We start from the raw sequence: 27,508 nt of genomic DNA, 5'->3' as shown, positions 1-27,508 counted from the left end.
TCTTTACTAAACTACGCAACTAAATTAGAGAATTAGAAAGCTCCCAATTTAAAAACCAATCGATACACCAAAAGCAAAAGCCACGGGCCGGGAAGACCCTCTCCAAAGGCAGGCTAGGAATTCTTTTGGTTGAGGTTCAGAAATGGACAGAAAATGTCACTCTTCCATAAGAACCATTGACACCATTTGGGTTTCCAAGTAACATTTTCTCCATATAGCTGCAGAGGAGAGGATTGTCTATTAAATAAATGACTCACTTAAGAGTTAAAATAAGAACCAAAGCATTGGAAAAGACCAGAAAGAGAGAGAGAGAGAGAGAGAGAGAGATCATTTAACGGCTGCTATCCATTCCCTGAATGACTTACTGGGCATCTTTAGGAGAAGAGAGTGAAGAAGTCTCAAGTTAAACTTGACGTAGGCATGGAATAGGTAGATAGAAAATAGATACGGTCTCTGGGAGATTTCTTATCGGAATTACTCAGGCCTGTAACCATGTGAAATATTTCAGTCACCACTCAGCCCAGTTGTTACTATATTCTGCCTTTAGTGATTCATTCAGGACTTTTCCTCCTGCTTTTTCTTTCTTTCCTTGCTACCCTTCCAGGCTTCCAGAAAACGTGAGTCCTCATCATTCTGATGTGGCCTTTGGTTATATTCTGTTTCATGAGGCCATTTTGAAGAGAGATATTTTGATAGGGCTTAAAAGCAAACTCTGCAACCTAGATCTTAACACATCACTATCGTGCGTGAGGCAGACGCTATCCCCTTATCGACGTATCTTCTTTCATTCTGCACCCATCCTGTTCTCTGGTTTCAACCTTGGCTTTGGGAAAGACTCGGACATGGGGAATGTCTAGAGGGCACTTTGGTTGGTATCCACGATTTGTGTTTACACTCTCTTGTTTTGATAGGGCTGCTTCAAATGATCTTTCCGCACGTGCTGGAGTCAGAACACAACTGTTTTGGAGATTGGAAACAAAAATCTGGAAAATTTCCTATCATTTCCTTCTTCAGTCCAGCCACTGTATATAAGGGGGGAGGGATGTCATATTCTAATAAAATAAACAGAGACAAAAGGAAGCTCTGATTATTCAAGCCATATTTAGGTGTTTGCCCAAAGATTGTGGAACTCTCTTTATGATTACATTGATGTCAACCGTACATGGGGACATGTGTCTGAAGCTTCCTTGCTCTGGAGACCTGGTCAGATCTGCTCAAAGCCCCTCTCCCATGTCCTGTGGAAATCCAAAGCTCATTCCCTGCTCGTGAGGATTCATGGGCAGTGGGAGGGAGGGTGGGGCTCACACTTCTTGGGCGCCTCAGATCCTAGGCTCCAACATTTGCTGCATTTGGGGGAAGTTCTTATTTATTTTGTCACTTTGTGCAAGTTGTTACTCTTTTCTCTTGTGCTGACCCAGATGTGGGACTCAACTCCTTTCTGTGATCTCTGCGAAAATTATGCTTATACATTCCCGTGCGTGTAGAAGATTTTTGCGAAATTGTGGGGGAACATTCGTGGGGGTAGGGAATTAGGGGGAGAGCAAACTGTTTAATCTTGAAATGCAGGCTATTTCAGGCTTAATGTTCCTGGACTCAAATGTCCTTAAGTTAGTGAGTATTGGGGATTAAAATGGAGAACACTCAAATTTTGAAATATTTAAAATATAGAGGCAGAAGCAGCTAATAGTATAGTGTTATTAATTAATAATAATTATTATATCCGAATATAATCTTGTTCCTTTCCCTCTGCCAGTAGACAGCTGCTCTCATTAAATAAGTGTTATTCTCACGCCTGGTTTTTTTACTTCTTTTACTTACATATGTGGCTGGAATCAGTATAGGTTCGTGTATTACATGTCTTTAACTGTACATAATTGACGTCCAACTGTATATGACATTGTTTACTTGCTTTTCTTTTTAAAGTTAATTTATTTGGGGGGGGGGGCACCTGGATGGCTCAGTCGGTTAAGTATCTGACTTCGGCACAGGTCATGATCTCACGGTTTGTGGGTTGGAGCCCCGCGTCGGGCTCTGTGCTGACAGCTCAGAACCTGGAGCCTGCTTCGGATTCTGTGTCTCCCTCTCTCTCTTCGCCCCTTCTCCTGCTCACGCTCTGTATCTCTCTCTCCAAAAATAAATAAACATTAAAAAAATTTTTTTTAAGTTAATTTATTTTTGAGAGAGGTACTGCATTTGCGTGAGTGGGGGAGGGACAGGAGAGAGGGAGATAGAGAATCCCAAGCAGGTTCTTCTGCCATGTCAGCACAGAGCCCAACTTGGGGTTCAATTCCATGAACCATGAGATCGTGACGAGCCGAAATCAAGAGTCGGTCGCTTAACTGACTGAGTCACCCGGGCGCCCCTACTTGCTTTTCTTGTATTCAACATCGATGGATGTAGTTCCCACTCATTCCTTAGTGGCTGTATAGTATTCCACCGCACAAATAGTCCACAATTTATCCATTTTTCTACTAATAAACACGTAGATTTGTTTTCAGTCATAGCTATCACACACAGTGCCACGTGAGTTTCCTTAAGGGACACACCCTTAAAAAGCCACTGGTGACCACTTCATCTCTCCCAGAGCCCCTAGGGTCATGTTACTGACTCCAATATTTCTTCCTTTTTAACTCCTCATCCTCACTCTTTGTAGGGTAAAATAGTTTCAATCACTCAAAATTATCTGCATTCTGTTTTTGGTTGAGCAATTCAGCTCGTTTTAGACTCTGCACCTGAACTCAGTTCTGCGTTCATTTTTGCATATGCGATTCCATCGTGGCGTTCTGCAGAACAAACCCAACCAAGCAAACACCTCTTGTAAGAGGACTCAGTCTCTTTAGAAGGTGGTCGTGATTGTAAAAGGAATTTGATTTCTCCTTTGGTTTGGGGAACCAAAAAAATCACCACGGGGGGGGGCGATTTGCTCTATCTCTTGGTCTAGAGAATCGTCACGTGCTTATGAGATTTTTGTCTTTGAAGGCATGGCTCCTTTTCCTCTCTCTTCCTTCTTCCTTCCCAGAGTTCTCAGTGAGGCAATGAGGATGATGGGCGAGATGGCCTTGTGGAGCACTGTATAGCCCGGGTCGAGGTATCCCTAGATTTCTTGTTGTGCAAGACTGTTTAAGAGATTTAATCAGACAATTTAGAGATGTGTTAGCTGAGTGTGTGATCATGAAAATCATTCTTCAAGTCAGTGTTAACTCTAGGCAATGGCAGCAGAGCATTTCAGAGTCTTCAAAGGTGATGGCAAGGTTTACTTGACATCCCCTTATGGGATTAGTTTGTGCACACCTGCATCGAATCTCTTGAGATGTCCATAAAAATACAGATATGAGAGCATCACTCTAGCCTAACTAAATCAGATTATCTGAGAATGGAGTCTGGGAATCTACTTTTTTTTTTTTTTTTTTTTTAACGTTTATTTATTTTTGGGACAGAGAGAGACAGAGCATGAACGGGGGAGGGGCAGAGAGAGAGGGAGACACAGAATCGGAAACAGGCTCCAGGCTCCGAGCCGTCAGCCCAGAGCCCGACGCGGGGCTCGAACTCCCGGACCTCGAGATCGTGACCTGGCTGAAGTCGGACGCTTAACCGACTGCGCCACCCAGGCGCCCCTGGGAATCTACTTTTAATAGACTAAAGTTTGAGAAGTACAGCTTGAATATATGATTCCGCTATACCATTTTTAGATTCATGCACGTAGACTTACAGTGAAGGCGGCTTTGTGTTCATTATATTGAGGGTGGATGGTTACGCCTATATCTAAATGGGTTAAAGGAATGCTTAAAGAGCTACTTGAAAACCTAGCGGTCAAGAAAGCCAGGCTTGGATGCTGACATGCTCTGGCTTAATCCTATAAAACATCAATATTTGGTGCCTTTAAAGTCTCTGAAGGAATGCGAGGGCCTGAAGGTTTCAGAAACAAAGAAGGGGAAATAATAAGGGAATATTTACATATCCATGGCCATTGAGCCCATAGGCACACATGATCCCTCTAGGAAAAACAGAAATATCCCCAAATAGGTAAGGGAGATGGGGAGAGGGGAGGGGAAATTGGATCTGAAAGCCAGGATGGTTAGTTTACTCCAGCTATGTTTGATGAAATTAATCTAGTTTTCACACCACTGTATAATTCTTGTTATGAGTCACTAGAGTAGATTACTATGTATACTGCAATGGATGATTATATATATAAATGATTATATATATATGATTATATATATGATTATATATAACATATATATGATTATATATATAATTTATATATTTATGTATATATATAACATATATACCAGGGTATATTATCATATATAATAATCAATATATAGATTATTATATAATAACTTCTATATACTAGATTATGATATATACAATCTATATATACTAGAGATTATTATATAATCTATATATACTAGAATAGATTATTTTACATACATAATCTACATAGAGAGTAGATTATTATACTTATATAATCTGCTTATACTAGAGTTGATCATTATATATATAAATCTATAATACTTTTAAGACAAGAATTAAAAAATGTGCTGTTATTTAAGGTTCAAAATGGCAGATGGATGTATATAATCACATATCACATATCATGTATTACATATCACATTATATATATATATTTCCACCTGCCAGCCATTTTAATCCTAAAGTAATAACAGACAATTTTTAAAAAATTCTTGTCGGCCCAGGAACTGAACGTAAGATAACATCCGCCATCTACTCTGTCTAACAACCAAAAGTGGGTAAAGTTTTGAACTTGTTTATTGGGAGGCCCTCTCTTTGAATATGTATCCTGAAGCGTTCTTTTTCTCAGGGTGGTGTGCAAATGAAAATATTCTCCAGAGCAATGCCATCAAGAGAAAACCAAGACAAAGAGCTGGCATCCCGGTTAGGCAGGCATGTATATTACAGTCGCTGCGCTCCAATGGAAAAGATCACAACTAACCTCACGGAAAAATGCAAACATTCGAGGTTTGTAAGACAAGATCACATCTGTGAACGCGTCGTAACACCACTTTTTAAAAAAGTAAATTGTGTCTTAGAGGACTCCTCAACTTTGCTCCAGTCCAAAAGCTGTGGGGGAGGGGGGGCAGCAGGAAAGGTGCTGATAGAAGCCCGAGGCATCAGCCAAACTCCTTTACATCTACAAAAAATGGGGGGAGCAAACCTTTAGGCAAAATGCTAAAAATACGCTCATTTTGGTGAAATGAAGCTGTTGGAATAAATGAAACTAATAGTTTTTATCTAAACCATCTGTGGTGTGAAATGGGAAGTCATATAGAAAAGTCCTCAGAGACTCCTGATTGCTCTACACTATGTTAGAAAGAAGAGGGGGAGGGAAGAAAATGGAGTTTCTCTCCATTTATCTGAGAATTAACAAAGTGATCAGCAAAGTGACAATGACACCAACTCGTGCTGGCTGCGGGCAATCTGGCTCCCCCAGCTGTCCATGTGCTGAAGGTGATTGTGCTGGGAACGCAAGGCCAGAATCATTTAGAGAAACTGATGGGTTATATAAAGTAGCAACTTCTTTCCCTGGGAGAAGAGAGAGAGGAGAGAGAGGGGAAGAGAGAGAGAGAGAGAGGGAGAGAGAGAGAGAAAGAGAGAAGAAAACCTAATCTAGAGCTACTCCAAGGGACCTCGGCGTTGTAAAGGACTGTCACTTCTGTTATGTTGGTCTGCTGAAACCACATCTTGAAACCAGGTGTTAAAAGTGACCCAACTCAACAGCTAGAATGGTTTTGTAGATATGTGTATTTTGTAATACTACCCGGAAATTGCAGTTTCATTTAGATCTGCCATTCGTTTTTCTTCTTGTACGAAACTCTAACCAAGACCAGATTTAGGTTTCTGTGGGTCTACCTTGATAAACACACACACACACACACACAGCAAGATACAAAATACTCCACAGAGTTGGTTACAGTTTATGGAGAGATGTATTCCAACCAGTTTCCTCAGGCTTGGGAGACTGGATGGAACCAGATCAAAGACAGACTTAATGATTCTCGGGGCCAGCTGCTTTCCTATGGTACAATTTCTACGGGTTTGACCCTCATACCCATAATGTTAAGTTCCTGGAAGGACTTTTATCCATGAACCACGCGCCATGGGCATGGCTTCCCTTCATTTATTGTTCTCTTTGGTTCTTGTGTAAGCACAGTGAGCCCTTCAAGGAGTTTATTCCTTCACCTCCCATGCTCCGTTTACTCGTGTGAATAATCAAAGAATTACAGGCCAGTGAGTGGCAACCGAACCAAAAAGAAGCTACGAAGAACACGTTTGCCAAATGCTGTCCCGCAAAGCATGATTAAGAACACACCGAAGTGATCCCCTCCCCACCCCACCCTGGAGTTTCTTGAATTCTACTAATATTCATTTTTTGGAATAAATGGCTGACGCTGTATTCGCTCAGTTTAACTTAACTAGCAACGGGTGGGCTTTGACTCCAGCAATGGGGATGCTCCTTTTATGTAAGGTTTAAGGCACCACCCAATCAAGTCGAGAGCGTGCATTTCTGCACAATCTGACACGTGGCCTAATTTCTCAGAGCGGGCAGGTCTCCTACAGCGGGAGCTCTTGCCCTGGAAGATGGCCACACGAGTCTAGGCCTATTTTAGGGTTTGCAATGCTCGGTGACTTACGGTCATAGATTAATTTTTCAGTAGCTTCCGCGCTCTGGATTTTCCTTTGTCCCTCTCCTGGGCGGGACCAGGAATGAAAGCTCTCAGCAGTGAGCCCAGCTCAGCCGGGTTCGGTGGGGCTCAGTGAAACGCATCCCTTGCCTTTTGCTCTCCATAGTGAGTCACTTCATTTCTCCCATCGGAAGTGCTGAATTAGTAGTATGTCTCCTCAGCCTTTCACCCACCATCATGGTGCAGGGAAAGAAGTAGGAACCGTGGCTGCCTGAGGAGGAAGGGCCTACTCTCAGGGCTGAGCAGTACGGTTCATTTGTCTACGCCTTCCAGTTCCACGGGGTGTGATCCCAGTTCCCACGTCAAGCATCAGACGGCATCCACGGCCGGGACTTCAAAACAATGTTACTCGGAGGTTGGACGTTGACAGACACCTGCTTTCAGTGCCCATCCAGAAAACCTGGCCCCGTAGGCCAACTCCCTCCCCTCCCCCCGCCGCACGCGGAGTAACAGAAAGTGCCAGCGTGGGTGAAGAGATGACAATATTCTTTTGCAGCTGCTCTGACAGCTTATTTCAGTCTGATGCAACTCAAACAGGTTGAGATTAATCCTCGGAAAAGCAGTCCTTTTGGAAAGACTAATGTGACTTTCCCCATAACACTGGGGCCTTTATAGCCTGATGTTTAACTACATTGGAATGTCATTCTTTCCACTGCCTTTATGACTGTACTTGGATTTGAAACTGCTAGGTCTTATTCCAGTGCAAAACTCCATCTGCACCCCCCCCTTTTTTTTTCCATACTTCAAAACATCCGAACCCGTCTTACTCTACAGGTTTCCACTGAATCAAAACGCGAGGTGCATGTTTTACCAAGTGACTGGTCCTCTTAGCACCTCCTAGCACTTTCGGAGTGCTAGGGAGCAACCTCAGTCCCCATGATAAAGACCAAAGGCAGCTCCCGAACTTTCCCCGAGGGTCCCCCCCCCCCCCCCCCCCCCCCCGGCGGGCTCTGCTCCGGATTTGGGCAAGCGCCGGCCTGAGGAGACCAAACATTCGTTTTGGAAATCTGAGGGCCCCGAACCTCTGGCCGCCCCCTTTCTAACTGTCTTTAAAACCTTTTGCCTTGTAACAGTTGCAGGCTGTGGTTTTGTTGTCTGCGTGAGGTGACTCACAGCGCTACCACTCTCCATGTGGGGAGTGGATTCATCTTGCACCCAAACCACCTACTGACTTCCGGCAGCTCTTATCAGCTAAGCCATCGGCCACGAGCTGACATTTCAGCGTTCAGAAGCTCCCCACCCCCACCTCAGAGAGGAAAAAAAAAAAAAAAAAGTGACAGGAGGAGAAAAGGGCTAATTTGGCAATAGTTTGCTCTTGCTGTTTGGCCTAGAGAAAGACATTCAAAGTGGTGGAAGATTGTTTAGTAACAGCTGGCGAGCACCAGGGTGTGAGGCTGATTTTCAGATATGACAGGCACTTACAGGAATGCTGCCAGATACAGCTGTTTAAAAGCCTTAATAAACAGCGAGTCAATACTAATCTTTGCCAAATTAATCTTTTCCCTGACAGCCCATCAGAGCAATTATGCTTAGGCTCGTTGTAAACACACGATTGCGGCCTTGAAAATACTGTAGTTTGGGTTGTAGTCTTTCTGTAGAAGGATTTCTTCTTCTTCTTCTTCTTCTTCTTCTTCTTCTTCTTCTTCTTCTTCTGTAGAATAAGTCCTTCCACTTTATTTTTCAGTCACTGTGTTTTTTGTATTTTTTTTTTTTTTTCCTGGCCTCAGGTCAGTGTGAATGAAATTTCCTTTTCGGATGTCTTCGCTAGCAAGCTTTTAATAAAATGTGAAATCATGACAGTCATAGGATTCAGGCTGGTGGGCTCCTTTAAGGAGGCACCACCGTGGCCAGCGAGGAACCGTAACACGACCGGGTCGTCTGTTGTCTCCCGGCCCCAGAACAAGAACTCCATCTTCGCTTCTTAGCTCTGCAGTTGACAGGTAACAGTGTGATCTGTTCCTGGGTCCACGTGGGAACATGTTGACTAAGTCAGAGATGGGAAGGCAAAGTCTAGTGTCTCTGTATGCACGTGTATCGCGAAGTGTGTGCATGTTGGTTCGGGGAGACTCTCCCTCCCTCCTTCCTCTCTTGAGAGTGATGATGCCAGGAAGCCCCCCTACCCCCACCCGCACCCCATGCCCCTTCTCGAAGCAACAGTCTTGGGTAAGGATTCGGAAACTTTTTGGTTGGGGAAGGCTGATCCGTGATGGTGCCTGGTTCCATGTCTTCTCTTGAGAGTCTTAAAAAAAGCCAGGACCATTTCTTCTCAGCCTGGCACAATTTAGGCAGAGTCCAGGAAATACGGTCCTTTACTTATTTCATCAAGTCATACTAGCACTTGGCAATCAGAAAAAGAAAGTTCAGCATACTGTGCATCGATGTTTTAATTTAGCATTCCATACCCCTGTCTCCTGAAACTTCTCCCCTGCATTCCACACTCCTTGTCCAGCACCTTTTCTCTCCTTTGCTTCTGTTTTTTTCGATGTGACTAGTGTGTCTTTTTTTACTTTTGCAACTAGAAACTCTTGCTTAATAATGTAGACCCCTCCCCACCCCCGCAAAAAATGGCACAACTCACTTTGAAATTCTTTCTCTTTGTAAGCTTAGATTTCTTCATGGAAATTTTCCATTCTCCATCACTCCTAATGCTTGTCTGCAATATCTCATGCCCTTCTATATTTAAAGAGCTCTTAAATCATCAAGTAAACATCACACAAGTCCTGTTGAGGACAATCTGCGATGTTTCACTCATCTCTCCACATGCCATTGCATTTATTGTGCACCTACTATGTGCTATGGCATTCCAAGTTGCTTTGGAAGTTAGGAGGTTACTCTATTGTAGGAAAACAAGGAGAAGCTTGTACTGTGGGGTGACTGACTCATGAATTCACCCATCAGGTGACTCAGTACAATAAGCATTTGGGGGTTAAACTTAGGATGTAAATTCTGTATCTTGCCTTGCCCTTACTTCAATGTTCAGTCACCAGCAAAAGAGATGAATTTCTGTGTTTCTGTTGTTACCTTAAAACAAGAAATGTGAACGAAGTGACAAAGTGAAGACCTAATTCCCTTTCCACAAATAAACATTAAAAGAACATCTGTGTATAACAAAAACTTGGAGGATGTTTATTGGGATTTACTGGGATCTGGTAATTTAAAATATTCTTAATTTAATGTAGCTGTGACTGCTCTGAAGTGGGGCACTTTGTAAACACACGTAAGTGATTACTTCTCTGAGTACCTGCCCCTGGGACTTTGTAAAGAACTGCTGATTTCGTGTGACATTGTATCTAATTTTGTAGCCCCAACCCCATCATCTTCAGGTCTGAAACACATTGGGTGGAACCATTCGCAATTGCTATTTTTTAGAGGTAAAGGGTCAAATATTGACAATTTCACAGGACTCAATCAATTTGTCTTTTCGAGTGAGTAGGGCAACTCTTTGGCAAAAGGTGAAAGCTCCATGGGAAGAAGGAGACTGGCTGCTGATGTGCTGATTTTTAATTTTGAATTTATAAATTAAAAAAACAAATCCTAGTAATGAATCCAGCCAGGACACACTGTTCCCTGCAGCCAAGGCTCCCCGTGGACGCTCGTGCCCTTTTTCCAATGGGTTTGGTCCCTTTAAGAAACAGGTGAAAACAATCACAGAGACCAACTTTCATTCGTAGCCATGTTCCCTAATTTGAAGTCGTTAGTTGACCAGTTTTCCATTGTCCACTGGACATGGGAATTGGGATTTTGTTTTTTTTTTAATTTTTTTAAACGTTTATTTATTTTTGAGACAGAGAGACAGAGCATGAATGGGGGAGGGGCAGAGAGACAGAGGGAGACACAGAATCCGAAACAGGCTCCAGGCTCCGAGCTGGCAGCACAGAGCCCGACGCGGGGCTCGAACTCAAGGACCGCGAGATCGTGACCTGAGCCGAAGTCGGAGGCTTAACCGACTGAGCCACCCAGGCGCCCCGGGAATTGGGATTTTGAAGGATTCTTTCCTGTGTATGCTACAGACACAGGTTAACCCTCTCTTAACCACCGGGGCACTTTGTTTTTTCTTTTCTAATTCGTTATAATTTTGACTTTGGTATTTTGGTAAAGATACTACAGGTTCAGTAGCAGTGCTGAATTTCCCAGAATGACTTTTTTTGAGGTCCAGGAACCCTGCGAAGCGCCATGGCGGGGACTCGGTGTATACCATCACTGTCCCTTTGAGTCACAAGCTACAAGATGTTGTGCCCAGGCTGAATGCCGGCTTCCTTAGACGTGGAGGTTTCTTTTCTTTTCTTTTTTTTTTTTTTTAAGCTTATTTATTTTTGAGAGAGAGAGAGAGAGAGAGAGAGCACACGAGTGGGGAAGGGACAGAGAGAGAGGGGAACAGAGAATCTGAAGCCAGCTTTGCACTGACAGCAGACAGCCGGATGCAGGGCTCGACCTCACAAACCAGGAGATCATCGTGAACCGAGCCGAAGTCGGATGCTCAACCGCTTAATCGACTGAGCCACCCAGAGAGGTGGAGGTTTCTCAAGCAACACCTGACAGTACGAGCGCTCAGGTGGATGAGAGGGCATTCTCAGTGCTTCCAGAAAGAACATCTGTGGCCCGGCAGGCGTTAATCCCTACTGCGCCTCATCACTCCTGCCATGAAATTTTTCTTGGGATTTGTCATCTGACTGGGTGTCCTTTAGAGACTGATGGATATCCAGATAGAATACGGTCACTCATGTTAATAATTTTTATTTATGATGTATTTTCTTTTATTTACATTTTTTTTCCTTTTTTTTTTTTTTGGTATTGAGTTTTAACACTCTCTCTACCCTGGTTGCACACCTGCTCTAGAAAAGTTGTAAACAACATTGTACTTCTCTGTACAGACTGCCTGACAAAGTCAAAAGGTGGTGGTTCTCATCCCGGTAATCACCTTCTCGGTTTAGACAATGCAAGTGAAAATTTTACTTTATCATAATATAATAAATAAAAGACATTAGGTAATTAGTAGTGCTGGTATATTTCTAAAATACTAAACAGACAAACAATAAACTGTGAACTTAATCACGTGAGTCCTTATACAGTTTCAAGACAGGAAAATTAGAGCTCTCGGCTACAGTCATTTTAATAATCACATTGGATCTGCATTATTTATTAGTTATTACATGCTCAAGTGATTCAAGGTTGTACAATGCCTAAAATCATTCCAAAGCAAGCATACCTTTTGGCGTTTTCATTCTGACTGGGTTACACAATGCATCTATTTGTATTTCGTTAAGGTGCTAAGTTAATTTCACACATTCCATGAAAGACGCCCCAGCCATCCTCTTGATTTCCAACCAGACTAGCTTTCTTAAAGCAATCCCCTGTCGGGGGGTGACTGGCTAGCTCTTTTGGTTCCCTAGCAAATCTCTAGTACCCTCAGAATTCTCTGGGAAGACTCAGGAATTCAGGAAACAGAAGTAGCGTGGGGAGGCAGGACAGACAACAAGTATCTCCATTTCGAGCAATAGCTTTCAAATTTGGAATGCTTCCCTTTTCTTTTTTGCTTTCTGGTTACTCACCTTTCATTTGTAGACATATTCCTGACAGTATGCTTCCCCCGTCCTTCCTCCCATCCTTGCGTTAATTCCTAAGTGTTTTCTGGATCTTGTGAGAAGCATGCAGGTTGAGGAATTTTAGTTGATTGGACTGCAGGTGTTTTGTTTTGTTTTTTGTTTTTTTTTGGAGGAGGGGCATTTACAGAACTGACTAAAACCAGCTGAGAACCAAGAAGCGACCCTTTTCGGAGAGAGAACCCATCTGTTTAGTCTTGGAGTTTGTGTGACGTTTGGGGCAATTCTCTGTTATAGCGTACGAAGAAAGGAAGTTCTTAAATATCGGTTTTTCTGTTTGCATCAACCAAAGAAATGTAGAAATAAGGATGGGTGACTTTAATTTGCTGCTAAAATGAAAAGTAGGTTTGCTTTTATTCATGTCACTGTAAAAACTAAATAATAAAGTATTCACACCAAGCGTGAATTTTTTTTTTTTTTGCCAGCAAAAGTTAAAACATCAAAGAAACCTCTTTCGAATACTAACAAATTTACTTACAAACACCTATATTTATTATTTCATAAATAGGCGCAACAGGTTCCATAAAAAAAGATTAAATACAGACACAGTATGAAGAAACAATAATACAGAGCCATATGTAAAGGTTATAATTTAGCTGTTTCCAATCTGTTTCTGCATCTAATAAAATACCAGGTAAGCATTTGGCAGTTTTATACATAAAAGGACTTAAGTGACATTTACTAACCATTACACAAAAAGTGATACAAAAAAGCAATTTTTCTGCAGTACAAAATAAATGTGTTCGCGTTTCCCTTAACACTAGTTTCTTTTTGTCTGGTCAATGAGACAAAGCCAATTTGTTTTTAAATTAAAATCATTTGGGAATACGTTTTTTTTTTTCAAATATTTTGAAAATATAGAACTATTAGTTGTTTTAAAAATGAAGTAAAAATATGAATGTTTGCCAATTTAACCCCTATTGTGAAATTAATCAACTGGAAGGAGCCAGTTTCAAAGTACAATTTAGCTACAAAAACATTCACATTTTATACTCTAGGAGAGTGTGACATAGATGCTATTTACAAACTTGCTATGATTGCTACATCAAGCCATTTAAAAAGTCTTTAGTAGTTTCATATAAACACCCATTATGAAAACCAATGGAAAATCCAGGACTTTTTACCCGAGACATCTACAGTTGCTAAGGCAGTTACTATAGCGTAGCACTTCACAGCAAAAAACCAACATAAAATCTGAATGGTCCAAATTTCCTTCAGGGAAGAAGAAAAACAATGTCCAGAAGGGATTAAAAAAATAAGAAAGAAGCATGACTATTTCTTCCAGAGTGGGTGACCCACAAGCTCAAATGGTCCTAAGTGCTTAGCAACTTGGATTTTCTAATAAAATGGAGAACTGCCTTGACTGTACAAAGCAATCCACGGTGAAGAGACTTCCCTGAATTCCTCAGCGGAAAGAAGAGGTGTTCAGACTTTCAGGTGAGGTACAGCGCTTTGTCCCTCTGCATGCCCCTGTGTGAAGAGAGAACAGACACGCCGTGTCTTGTTGGAAGGCTAGTGCTACGGGCGACCGTGGGGGAGGTTCGTCTGTTTGTTCTAGCTTGAGGGATGGGGCTGGGCCCTGGGAAAGTATACAGTTAAACGGAACAGGGATCTCAGTTTTTAAGCCATCTTTCTTCTTCCCGCTTTCTAAAAGATGATCTGGTTAGAGTGGGAGAGAGCCAGATCATCTTTTAGAAAGCGGGAAGAAGAAAGACGGCTCTTGCCCTCTACTCGGGAGCAGGGGACACCAAGCATGCTATGAGAGCTGTCCACCAGCAGGTGGCGATGACCCGCCACTTACCCACTACTGCAGTAGTCGTTATTCCAGTCCACCGGCTGGGCGGGAGGGTTTCTGCACCCAGAACGCACGTACTCCATTGCTTGGGTGACCACTTGTGCAGCTGTGGATGTAGGATTGATTATAGTCTGATAGTCGGGTTGAAGAGTAAATCCCTGAAAGGGAAAGCAAGTCCACAAATAAGGATCAAAGTGCCTTGTTAAGAAGAGGAGGCCGTAAATATTTATCCATTGTTTGCAAACACACTAGGGCCTTCTTGCTGGTGTCTTTGCAAGGGCAAACGTATCCAGAGGGCCCAGAAAAATTAAAACAAAGGTAGAAAAGAAGTGCCCACAACCCTATTCTTCTTACCTTTCCTTCATTTAACCACGTGTTAGAAAACCTTTAATCACACTCTTGAGCAGATAAATTGAATTGAGGAACAATTTAAAATATGGGGAAGCCAACTCAATCAACACAAAGCAAAAGGGTCCCTCGGTTTATGTTTTCTATCAAACCTAAGGATACATTAATAGTTAATCCCCAGAATATGCAACAGAATCTCTTTTGAAGGATTCAGGCAGCAGGTGGCTGAGTGTTTTATTAGACTACACCTATTCACATATTGTTCTCAAAACCCGTTTTCTTCATTCAGTCACAAAGGGACCATCTGCTGCTTCTTTTATTTGTGCTTCTTTCTCAGCTAAAAAATTTCAACCAAAGCTTTTTAACAGTTGTTGGACTAATATGAGGAAAGAGATTCAAAGCAACTTGCCATGGAAAACACAGAGAAGGAAAAGTGTAAGACAGAGCAAATATTTTTTAATTGAAAAGTCTATTAGCTGCCAAATAATAATCGACTTCAGGAAGATTCTTCTTAATACACTGGTATGGTGAAGTGTTGACTTTTAATCCTTGCGAAGCTACTAAAAATTCAAGGACAGACTCTCTGAAGTATATAGCTATATCTGGTAAACAAAAAGCATTATACACGAAGATTTATTTTTAGCTTATCTGGTGAATTCAAGAGCAGCATAAGCAAGCTTTGCTGGAAATGACCAAAAAAGCAACTTAATTAATCTCGTGGTTGTCTCTTTCTGCTGCAGATATCATGCATGGTTTTTAACCACTGAAAAATCAAGAGATTTAAAAATGAATCACTCCCTATTTACTTGCAGGGAGCTTTGGAAGGCATAATATTGAGTTTTTACTGTTTTTTTTTTTTTTTTTTTAACTCAGCAGAATGATCAGAGGATTGATTTTTAACTAAGGATATTTCCTTAGACCTTGATTCATGTTTCAGTGTCTCGGGTAAACACTCCAAGTACCTATTATCAAATGTCTTCAATTCTCCATTTTGGTTTTAAGATATTAATTTGTTTTCCATTCCAATGATAAAGACTTCAAGCCAATGTCCACACCAACTCCCACCACAGTCGTAGATGAAAGACAAACCTTTGGATGATTAGAGGCACACCATTAAAAAGCAGAGAATTCAGCCAGCCTGACTACTCGACCTCACACGGACTAAAAGGAACAGAGTATTTTCTCATTTAACAACTGGTTTGTGGACAATAAGTATGTTTGTGTAGACACCACCTGCAGCTCAAAGCTATCAACATTTTCTAAAATAGGAAGGTGAAAAGTTAAGAGGTATAACTGGATGTTTGTGTCTCCAGTCCTTTCCAGGCTGATTTCCTTTCTTTGTCCAGACAGTGCTGTATCTCTCACATGAGGAGTCCCACTGGCTTTGATTAAATGTATTCACTGCATTATGGTCATAGAATCTTGTCTTTATGGGGGTGACCGTCCAGCTTTCTTGACTTCTTTCCTTAGTGTCTAGTATGATACGGGGCAAACAGCAGGACAAAGCTCCTAGAGAGAGGAGCCTTGTGTTGACTTCCATTTTAGCCCCTGTCCTAAGGGCTCTGCCCATGGGGACTTGGGATCAGAGGGTATTTTCCCTGCTTACTGGATATTCTCAGGGCCTACTCTGTAGTAGTGGCTCAGTAAATCATCTTTTCCAGTAAATAAAATTTAACACAGGCCACCATCGGGAAGGCACGGGGGTGTATAAATGTGTAAATGCCAGGGGCTTTCCTATCATTTTAATGTAAAGTTCTCCATACTGGATTTTGGCACAACCGACAAAACGTAACCTAAAAGTAAACAGGTGTCAAAAAAAGAGCAGTTGAAAATATCTCGAGTTAGTTGAAGGTATGGAAACATAATGAGAGAGCAAAACACAGAAACGAGCCAACTGCCTTCCACCTAAGCCAACACAATCAAATACAGAAATCACCACTGCTTTATTCCCATCCAATGAGAATGGTTCTTCAAGGTTGGGTGAGAGAATATGAGGAGAACGCTACTCCTCGGGCTATTAGTTTAAGATTAAATGGGTAACTTCAGGTTATAAAACCCAAATTAGGTGTTATCTACGAAGTTCAAAGATTTCAAAGTCAGCCAACCTCCATGCCTCAATTTAAGAAGATCAGTAATATCAAAACGAGCAAGGATCAAGAACAATACAGGCAGAGCCTGGAGTAACATTCTTTTACTTGCTTTCGATTTGGAAAATGAAACATTCTTCTGAACACTATATAGAGAGATGCTGAAGTTGAACCTAGAGCTAAGTATGTTTTTACTATTGATGTAAATATGAGACAACAATGATGATACACATTTTTGGAAAATGTTTGCTTAGCGGCCTAATTAAACAAGGCTGAATATTTTGCATTTTAATGCTCAAGAGAAAAATCACCAACTGTTTTGTAGCATGCCTGGAATTGTAAATTTCATTTTCTGGTGCCAGATTGAAATAAAAATAGAAAACGTGATAAAGATTGATTTGATGTCAGAAGGGACATTTGCTCTTTAATTAGATTTCTGTAGCCCTAGTGGTTTTGTTGTTCTACCAAAGCAAGTCCTAAAAAGCCTGTAGCACAACCGAACAGTGATCCTCATATCCACACTTTACTGGGAACTAATTTCATTTCCTGCCTGTCTGGAGAGGTATTTTCAACAGGCATCAATGTTTTTGTCTTCACAACTGATTTATTCATCAATCTCAATGTGATTTTTTTTTTAAACCTTTAAATTACACCCAAATCCTAAAGCAGCTGTTTATTACACGAGGAAATTGAAAATCTGTCTGTGTGATATCATACCAAGATTTTTTCTTAAGGTTATAAAGGAAGTTGACAGATATTAATGATTTTTTTTTCTCGTGACCTCATTCGACAATACAGTGAACAGGAAAAAAAAAATAAAGGAAGAAAACTGGACCAAAAAAAAGAAAAAAAGAAAAAAAAGCAGGTCCATGGGCTTGGTGTATAAAACATTGTTCTAGGGGAAAAAAATGAAACTATTTTTCCTGGTGGACTATGTGATTGGTTTTGTAGGATATATTCATTTTCAGAAGGAGAGTGAAATAGGTAAAGTAATACTGAAATACAAGATTATATTAAAAATACGGTAGCCATTAACTTGCTTTCTCTTTCTCTCTTTTCCTTTTTTTTTTTTCTTTTCACATTTGAGTATGTGAACATGGCCCCCACACCCAGGAAGCAAGTCTCTTCAGGATACAGGTGGTTTGGATGGTGAATCGGACAGGTTGAATTTCATCCGCAATCTACAACTACAGGCTAAAGACCAACTTTGAGAACTTGAACACTGGCCTTGACAGACTGTTGTGATGGTAATAAATTGAGTGACATCAAGGGTGACAGACTTTTTGATCCTGATTTTAGGAGTATCGAGTTGTTGGGGCTGCTGGTCTCCCTACCCTGAAGATCCTATTCCGTTTACCTGCCTGTGACTCTGACCTCAGCCCCCATGCCTCTCCCTCATTCACCGTGCTCCCCACTGGCCTCCTTCCAGTGTCCTGGACCAGCCGCGCTCCTCCCCAGGCGGGTCCTTCCAGCTCGAGCCTCAGAGCCTCTGTTCCCTGCTTCTGCCCTCTGCTGGTTGTCCCACCTCCACTTTCCACCTTCTGATTCAGAAAGGCTGCTTTCTCTTCTCCCTTCATGGCTGTGTGAGCCCTCCATAGGGGCCTCCCTTACCCACTGCAGCCGAAGGCTCTGCTATTTCTCTACACAGCCCGCAGCTTGAATTCCAGTTCAGTTTTTCTCCCCCCGCAGGATCTTATTACCACCAACACACCACAACCGCCCCCCAACTCTGATGTCAGCTGCGTGGGGGACCGAGGCCTCATTACCTGTCCTCATTTATCATTCAATTTCCAAGGGCTAGACAGTGCCTGGCACGGGTTAGGGGTTCCATTAATCTTTTTTGAATCAATGAAATAAAAAAACCCCAAACTTCCAAAGAACCGAGATTCTACAAACTAACCTATAATTTCTCGTAATATTTAAACCCTTCCGTTACTCTTTTTCTTTTTTTCAATTGCTCATTTGTTCACCTGCCCATTCAACAATTGTTTCATTTCACCCACCATGATCGAGTCATTGATAAAAGGCATTTTAGTCACTCTAGTCTTTTGGCTATTTACTCTCCGTTTTGGGTGCATGCCATTGTGTCTTCTATTATGAATGTAAATTGAAATCAGGTCCTACCATCTCAGTAAGAACACTTTTTGAGACACACTAATAGAACTGACTTAAAGATTGATGAATAACGTGTCCAATGTCATCTGTTCTATTTTTTCCTATTCGGTTCTGATTCCATGTAGAAAGGCAAATCTCCTGAGTTTTCACATGGGGCCCTTATGTAATTCTGAGATGTTTAAAAACTACTCAGGATCACAGCTAGCTCATCCGAGGTGTTTGTATACATGCAAAAAGGAACCATCTGAGTGGGTAAATCAGAAAAAAGGGTGTCCTCTCTAAACAGAGCTGTAGCCCTCACCTTGGTGGAGGGGACTGTGCTTTCTCTCTCTCTTTCTCCGAGAAGAAACTGACCTGCCGTAGAGCATCATGAGCAGCACGTGAGCCCTCAGCCGGGCAGCACCTTTGGCAGGAGTCAACCCAAGGACGCAAGGTCGTGTTCCTCAAACCATTCATTCTTTACGCAAATGCCACTGGCTCATTAAAATGCAAGGGCACCCAAGGGTAGCCCTTCTATTGTGAGTGATGACTGATAGAAAGAGTGGAAATTTGACCTTATGAATGTCACTTGCCAGTCACAGACACCGCTGTGGACAAGTATGATGGTAAGAGTTGCCAGTCTTCTTCCCTAGTGAATCAATGACTAGATTCTTGAACATGGGTAATAAACCGTCAGAGCTTTCTCAATATCTTTGGCTTAGGGATCAGGGAAGACTTCAGTAAAGAGGTGAGTCCATTTGCTATTACCATTTTAATCTGAGAACGAACTAGAATTTAAAGACTCTCCAAATTCTTGGGAGACACAGGCTTTCTAATACAAAACCGGTAATAGTCTATAAGAATGATGAAGAGTGAGGCGTGCCTCGGTGGCTCAGTCAGTTGAGCTTCGGGCTTTGGCTCAGGTCATGATCTCGCAGTTTGTGAGTTCCAGCCCTGCATCGGGCCCCTTGCTGTCAGGACAGAGCCCCGCTTTGCATCTTCTGTTTCCCTCTCTCCCCCCACCCCCCCCCCCCCGCCAATCAATCTCTCCCCTCCCATGCTCTCTCTCTCTCAAAAATAAATTAAAATGAAAACATTAAAAAAAAAAAAAAAAGAATGATTAAGAGTGAGAGGCAGCAGGCCTAGCATTTAAGAATCCGGGCTGTGGGGTGCCTGGGTGGCGCAGTCGGCTAAGCGTCTGACTTCGGCTCAGGTCATGATCTCGCGGCCCGTGGGTTCGAGCCCCGCGTCGGGCTCTGTGCTGACAGCTCGGAGCCTGGAGCCTGTTTCAGATTCTGCGTCTCCCTCTTTCTCTGACCCTCCCCTGTTCATGCTCTCTCTCTCTCTCTCTGTCTCAAAAATAAATGAACGTTAAAAAAAAAAATTAAAAAAAAAAAAAGAATCTGGACTGTGATTTCTGAACAGAACGGGGTTTGAATTCTGGCACCAACATTATGGGCATATTACTTAACTCTGCCAAGCTTGAGTTTCCTTGCTTATAAAATGAAGATAATGCTAGTTCCTGCACTATAAATTTTCTGAAATTAAGGAAAATTAAGGATAAGTTAAGGTAATATATTAAGGTTTGCTATTGTCAGCTCTCAGGAATCCGAATATATAATCATAATAATAAAAATAAATTTGGGGCTACATATATTTGATTCTTCTTTCTGTCTCCTCTCCACCCTACTCTGGTCTGACTGTAGACTCAAATTCCACAGAGGAATCAATTCTATAGATATCAATTCCAGATATCAATTCTATAAGAAGCCTGAGTTCACATAATTAGTTATTGCTTTGGAAACTATAATAGAGTCATTGGCTTATAAAAGTGCTAGCTGAATTTGATGTGATTTGTAGTTTTTACCTTGGTCTGTATTTTCAAAGCAAGTTTTCAGGATTCTTGAATGCTTTATATTTAGTTTCATTTGTACCATTTGATCCTCATTTTAAAATTTTCCAATAACACCAAATCCTAGAGGCACACTTGATTTCAAAGAAAAGTCAAGCTAAGATTGCACACAAGCGGGTTCAATAATTGGGGGAGTAGGCAGAGAGGCTTTCAAACTTCCTGTGTTTTCTGATTTATGCAGCAGCCACATACCCATTTTTAAATAAAACACTGGTTGAAACTTTCATTTCTTCGTACTTTTAAGGTTGTGCCAATTTGATATTTCCGAATATCGAAAAACGGTGGGTCTGATTTCGTTTTGCAGCATTCGTTGGCCTCAACAGGCATACCCATCGAGACTTTCCAAACAATTTTTTTTAAAGGCAGATTCCTCAGTCCCCAAGAAATCTTTAACAGTGTTTGGCATCTCAAAATTATAAATGTACTTTACTCAAGGAGCAGAAAACAAGGAGGGTGATTAGAAGTGCGATTTCTAGAGACGTGGTCGGAAGCCGGGGGGTGATCATGGAAAGAAGCCACGATCCATTGTTGTGATCATGTAATGCTGCCCAAACTCACCGCCTGTAAGTTATATTTTTCCGACATTGGTCGAATACCTTCCATTTTCTCTCCATTCAACAGAACGGAACACATGTGCCCCCCTACCCCTTTCGCTGGATGGACAGACCCCCACCCCCCAGCACTTCGGAACAAGGGGAGCCCAGGGTGTGGGCACCTACCTGCTGCATGGTCGGTGAGTGTAAGGCCTGCATGGGGAGCTGGTTCCCAAGGGGCTGCTGCATGGTGAGTGGCTGGGGCGGCTGCATGTTGAGATGCTGGTGAAGAGGTGGACTGATCTGGAGGGGAGGAGGGGGGGACACGGCCATGTTTGCTATAGAGACAGTCACTGGCATTTGGTTATTCGGCTTGGGGGCTATGCTCCTTGGGAGACTGGGATGCATGGCAGTTAGGTGAGGATTCATTCCTGGTTGTTGGTGGTAGTGGGAACTTAGGTACAGAGCTGAGTGGGCCTGGCTGGGCCCATGGAACACTGACGGCTTTGAGTTGATCAGCTGAGGAGGTTGAGAGGTCTTGACGTCAACAGGTTCACTGTAGCTCTGTGGAGGAAACAGACAAGAGCGGAGTTCAGAGACAGGTACGCGGGGTGTTGATTTCCATTAGCAAGACGCTCTGTGAGTGCATTCGGGGAACTTCCACGTGAATCAACACCTGTTACTATGCTTGAAAAAAAATTCTTTTTAATGTGTATTTATTTTTGAGATGGAGCTCAAGCAGGGCAGGGGCAGAGAGAGGGGGCCAGAGGACCCAAAGTGGGCTCTGTGCTGACAGCAGTGAGCCCTGGGTGGGGCTCGAACTTGTGCACTGCGAGATCATGCCCTGAGCCAAAGTTGGATGCACAGCCGACTGAACTACCCAGGTGCCCCAACACCTGTTACTATTCTTGACTCTTAATCTAATTTGTAATGTGATTTATGCAAGGCTGAGCTTAATCTTCCTCTTTGTGGAATCTAAAACAATCTCCGGTGACATTTTTTTTTTCCTTTGCCTAAATGCAAGCTCTAAGTTGGTGACTTTTCTCATCACGCAAACAAAGAGAAAGATGAGGGGCAGGATGGATGTCATCAGTGCCCTATTAGAAAATACGAGCAGAGCTCACTTGGAAAGTAATTCAGTTCTGGACTTCTTCCATTGATTGTATGTTTCATTTTTTTATTTTTCTCTTTTATATTCTTAAGAAGCCTTGGCCTAGATATTTGCACAAAGAAAACAAAGCTGGTTGATGGAAATGAAAACGGGAAAAGGAGTTCTAAAATACCTTTCTGAAGCCACATTAATATAGCTTCTAAGTAACCACAGAACTCATCTTGATTTTTAAAAGAAGTTTGTGATGAATTGTCCCCCTTAATGAACTGGATAAAAATAATCTCTCTTAGAAATTTTTGACTCCATTATAAATTAATGTAATTTTGCCCTAATTTTTTTATACCTTCATAAAGCCATTCCCTAATAATCTTTTCATTGACTTAAAAACTAGACCTATCGGTGGGAGCTGAAAAGAATCAAGAATTAACCCTGAAGCGTTTCCTCTTGGGCAAACCTACCTCCTACTTTTGCGGAGAGGAAGAGGCTGGTAAAACAAATGCGGGAAAGTAAAACCAGCTGGGGAAGAAAAATGCTATTGTGTCCTGGAGAAAAAAGTTGTTTTGTCAAAACAATGTCTTGATGTTGCAAATATACTTATTCTGCAACCTTGAGATCACGCTTACTCCATTTACGGGTCAAATGAGTTCTTGTTAGTGTCAGTGAGGCAGGGTCCTTCCGAATCCCACAACACGCAGCACCACCAATGGACCAGCACGTTAGGGACACTGGTCGTCATGCAGGGTGGCGCGAAACGCCACTTGGGAATTTCATTTCACAAGACAGCCTATACCACTGCTCGCAGCGCAACTCATTTTCCCCCATGGATGTAGGAAAATTAAATGAACACCACAACAAGAACCACGCTGCGTATGTGTGCAGACTTGAGGACAGTACGTGGGGGGAACGAATGGCCAGAGCCACATATTCTCTCCAGAGAAAGGACACAACTGACTCCTGTGAAAAATACAAACCATAGAAACCTGGGGTCCCGGGAGGCTCGGAATTCTCCACGTAGAGTGCACAGTAAGGTGCCCCCCAAGAATTCGAGCCCCTCCAAGAGTCCTCTCATAATATTGATCACTGTGTCCATATTGATGCTGCTTATGAAATATGAACAGACATTCAGACTCCCTGTCTTCGGTGTGAATATTTAAAATGTCAAGAATTGTTCACCAAAAATTTTCAAGGGGCGCCTTTAGACGAAAGCTTTGTTAAATGCGGTCCCTAAAAGGCGTTTTCGGTTAAAAAAAAAAAAAAAACAAAACGACAAAAAACACGTAAGTAGGGTTTTTTTTTTTTTGTTTTTCTCTTCTGCTTAAAAATTTGTATCGTTGATGTGCAGAGTAGTGAATAATTCAAAGAAAAGGTTGAACGGGTTAATTCAGGCTGTGTAAACAGTGACTAGTTCTACATCAGAATAACATGTACTGCAGCGATAGGCCTCAAAACTCATTCCACATATGCCAAGAAGATTATGTGTTTACGGTGTGCTTGTGTGGTTAAGTCATCCGGGCAGTGGTTTCATTGTGTTTCATTGCCTCTTCCTCAGTCTACCGTAGAAGGGCTAATTTCATACGTAGTCACATACTCCATCGACTTCCTCCAGGAAGAGAACTCTTACACATGATAGGCGTCTATAAAATTTAACACACGTGAGTGTGTCTTTATTTCTTGCTTTATGGATGTTTTTAATCTAAATAGAAGAAAAAGAAGCTCACTTTTCCCCTGGTATCAAAACTATGAAATCTACATATTGTAAAATGTTTTCATTTTTATTTCTGTGGCCAATAATCACCTCGTTATCAAGTGATAGGGCACACGCATAGATACGTAGCCTGAACTCGTACGCGCCCGCGTGTGCACGAAACCAAATGCACACCGGAGCGTAGGACATGTTGCTCAGACATCATCAGACACTCACTAGTGGAAGTAAGTCCGTACATTTGTGAAATTGAACAAACTTCAAGAAATAAACTTTGCTACACATAGAACAGGAATGCCTCACCCTGGTAAGCACGGATGCTGAGGCAGCAGCGGGGCCAGCTTCGTGGGCCGGTAGCTGGTCCTGCTAAGCAGTTCTGGGTACTATACCCACTTCGCCCCTTGACACATGCAGTTGCCAAGTCTTAGGGGGGATTTGGGGAAAAGTAAGTGTCTTGTAAAAAGCAAGGTTCCGGGGCGCCTGGGTGGCTCAGTCGTTAAGCGTCCGACTCTCGGTTTCGGCTCGGGTCCTGATTTCATGGTTCGTGGGTTCGAGCCCCGAGTCCAGCTCTGCACAGAAGGTGCCGAGCTGCTTGGGATTCTCTCTCTCCCTCTCGCTCTACCCCTCCCCCACTTGCACTGTCTCTCTCTCAAAATGAAATAAACTTAAAAAAAAAAACTTAAAAAAAAAAAACACCAAACAAACAAGGTTCCATGATCAATAAGGGAACGAGTGCGTGCCTTCTCAGAGCCTTCAGAATGCTAATGTATGTTGTGAATCTCCAACTGAGAGCCACAGAAACCTTCTTTTCTCAGTGGGTCATTTCATGAGAATAGTCTTCAATGGAAAACACTGGTTCAGAGGAACGAATAAATTACACATACGTATTTAAAATGCAAATAGAACTACATTTCAATTTAAATAGTCACTTCTTGCCTGAAATTTAAACTAATTTTTGTTGCCTCAAAACGCTTACTTGAATTACATAATCCAGGTATATTATATTACACTAATCCATAGTTTCATGTTTCCTGGAACACGATGTGCATGGTGAGTTTCACATTCTAGGTTAAGGATAGTGACACAATTTCTAGAATAAATTAGAAATCTGGTAGCTTTCTAATTACAGCCCAGAAGAGCTACGGAATGTACTGGTTTTCTTCCATAGGAAAAGCAAAATAAACAATGAACCAAATTCTCCTGAATTGCACCTTCTCTTAAAAAGTTTATTTATTTATTTGGGGGGGGGTGGCTAGGGGCAGAGACAGAGGGAGAGAGAGAATCCCAAGCAGGCTCTGTGCTGTCGGCGCAAGTCCAACGCGGGTCGATCCCGCAAACCGTGAGATCATGACCTGAACTGAAATCAAGAGTCGGAGACTTAACGGACTGAGCCGCACAGGCGCCGCCCCTCAGCCTTTCGAATAACAGCATGTGGTCCACCATATAGAGAGATGACAGAAAGACAGATTCAGAGAGGACGATCTACAGCCCTCGGTACGTAAAAATAGAGTCCAACCTAATCGGAGACACTTTTTGCCAACCTCGTGAAGACTGGCTTCTCATGGTAATTAAACACAACATTTTGTCTCTCCAGCCATTTATCTGTCATTTATCTTCTCCACACTAAGGCACGTAAAGATCAGCAATGCTAAACCTATTTTGAAATAGTGCTTTTCATCCCTAGAAGGACTCTCTCTCTGGGCAAACAAATGAGACGGGTTCCCCAAAAGGATGAGCCAGGCAACACTTGAAACGTAATTTTTAATATGGAGGGAGGAAGAATTTTGAGCAGTTCTATGTTTTGCCTCTGCTTTCTGAATTGTCGAATGTGAGAAGATGGATAATGCGTCTAGTGTCTGATGTGTAGCCACGTGCCTACGCATGATAGGCGCTCCAGTAGAGGCTCTCTGCCTGTATTCCCTCTTTAGGACAATGTCCTGCATCATCAAGAAAAGCATCTCTGACCCCCAGAAGATCAGATCGGTCTTTTCCGCTCTCTTCTCTATCAGCACGAACCATACCCTTCTTGAAGTGACGAGAAATTATAACCTTCTGTCCTTTGGTTATGTACCCTGCCCTTAATTTTTTTTAAGTTTATTCATTTTGAGAGAGAGAGAGGGAGAGAGAGAGAGAGAGCGCGCACAGGGTAGGGGCAGAGAGAGATGGAGACACAGAATGTGAAGGAGCGTCCGAGCTGTCAGCACAGAGCCCCGACGTGGGGCTCGAACTCACGAACCACAAGATCGTGACTTGAGCTGAAGTTGGATGCTCAACCGACTGAGCCACCCAGGCGCCCCCCCCCCCCGCCCCCGTACCCTGCCCTTTATTCCCCACTGTGGTGGGTGGCGGGCCAGAAGGAAGCTAACTGTGTTCCACTTACATTTAGAGAATTTGTATCTTTATGTAAAGTTCCACTCATTTAGATGGGGAAAAAAACCTGTTTCTAGCTTCACTTCTGATTCTTCTTCTTTTTTTTAAATATTCATTTATTTTGAGAGAGAGAACGACAGAAAGAGGGAGTGGGGGAGGGGCATGGAGTGAGGGAGAGAATCCAAAGCAGGTTCCACACTGTCAGCATGGAGCCCGATGCAGAGCTCAATCCCACGAGCTAGGAGATCATGACCTGAGCTGAAATCAAGAACTGGACGCTTAACTGACTGAGCCCCCCAGGGGCCCCTTTACTTCTGATTAACTGTTATTCAGACGAATACAACAAAGTGTCTATTAATTACAGAGCTCTTTTACTGCTTTGGAAGATAGGTAGTAGAATAAGTTCGTTTCCCACAGCCAAGTGCCATGAATTCATAATCTGATTAAATGGGAAGACGAAGAAATCATAAATTTAATCTACTCTGTCATGTTCTTCTAATTAAACTGAGAGAGCAAGGCTACAATTTTGCAGATCAGTTAGATTGTTTATAAAGGGCTCTATACCTACCATTCCTAAATCCGAACTGTTTTCCCATACAAACTAAATAACTTAAATTTGCTTCCATTTTCAAACACACTAACCACTTTTCTTTAGCGGTATGTGGTTTGGGTAGGTCACCTGGCAAATGTGATTTTACCACTGTATACACAACTGAAAATCAACCCTTAAATCTGACATTTTCATGAGAGGAACGTGTTTTTGCCCTTAATTTCTGAGTAAGTTCTATTCCTTCTTTGATTTTAGACCACTGATTCTGAAAGATGTTTTCCATCAGCAAAATGAGTGTGTGTGTGTGTGTGTGTGTGTGTGTGTGTGAACAGAGACCTTTTGGGTCTTCTCAGTAGAATCTTCCACAAGGGATACAACTCTATAAACCTTAAGATACTTCTTATTAACCACGTTGTTGATTCCTGAGGTAGTTTCAATTTCATTTATTTTGTACAAAGCAGATAATACTGCACAGTGTATAAATGCCCCCATTCTGGGATGATAAGTGTTATAGAAACGAGAAACTGACAAAGCAATTGTTATTTAAAATAGCAAAGTATAAACACAAGACATAAAACTCAGTGGAAGCAACAATATAGGAGTTGTTGAACCAAATCAGATTAATAGCCCATCTAATTTGATTCTTGTTTTCAGCACTGACCAATACTCGATGCACTGGAAATTAAACAGGATTTATGC

General features: G+C 42.2%; 1 protein-coding gene across 1 annotated transcript in view; it reads right to left on the bottom strand.

Moving 5' to 3' along the window:
* Window positions 1–11,814: 11,814 nt before the first annotated feature.
* TOX (thymocyte selection associated high mobility group box) overlaps window positions 11,815–27,508 on the bottom strand; it is a 306,391-nt gene continuing 290,697 nt past the window's right edge. The window contains exons 7-9 of the mRNA XM_030303852.1: window positions 21,263–21,640; window positions 14,109–14,260; window positions 11,815–13,777 (exon numbers count right to left, since the gene is read on the bottom strand). Of these exons, the coding sequence (XP_030159712.1) occupies window positions 13,741–13,777; window positions 14,109–14,260; window positions 21,263–21,640 (567 nt within the window). The 3' untranslated portion in view covers window positions 11,815–13,740. The remainder of the gene's footprint in view (window positions 13,778–14,108; window positions 14,261–21,262; window positions 21,641–27,508) is intronic.

The sequence above is a fragment of the Lynx canadensis genome, chromosome F2, assembly GCF_007474595.2.
Source record: "Lynx canadensis isolate LIC74 chromosome F2, mLynCan4.pri.v2, whole genome shotgun sequence".
Taxonomy (NCBI): Eukaryota; Metazoa; Chordata; class Mammalia; order Carnivora; family Felidae; genus Lynx; species Lynx canadensis.
The sequence above is the reverse complement of the archived record's forward strand: the minus strand, read 5'-3'. Positions and strand labels throughout refer to the sequence as shown.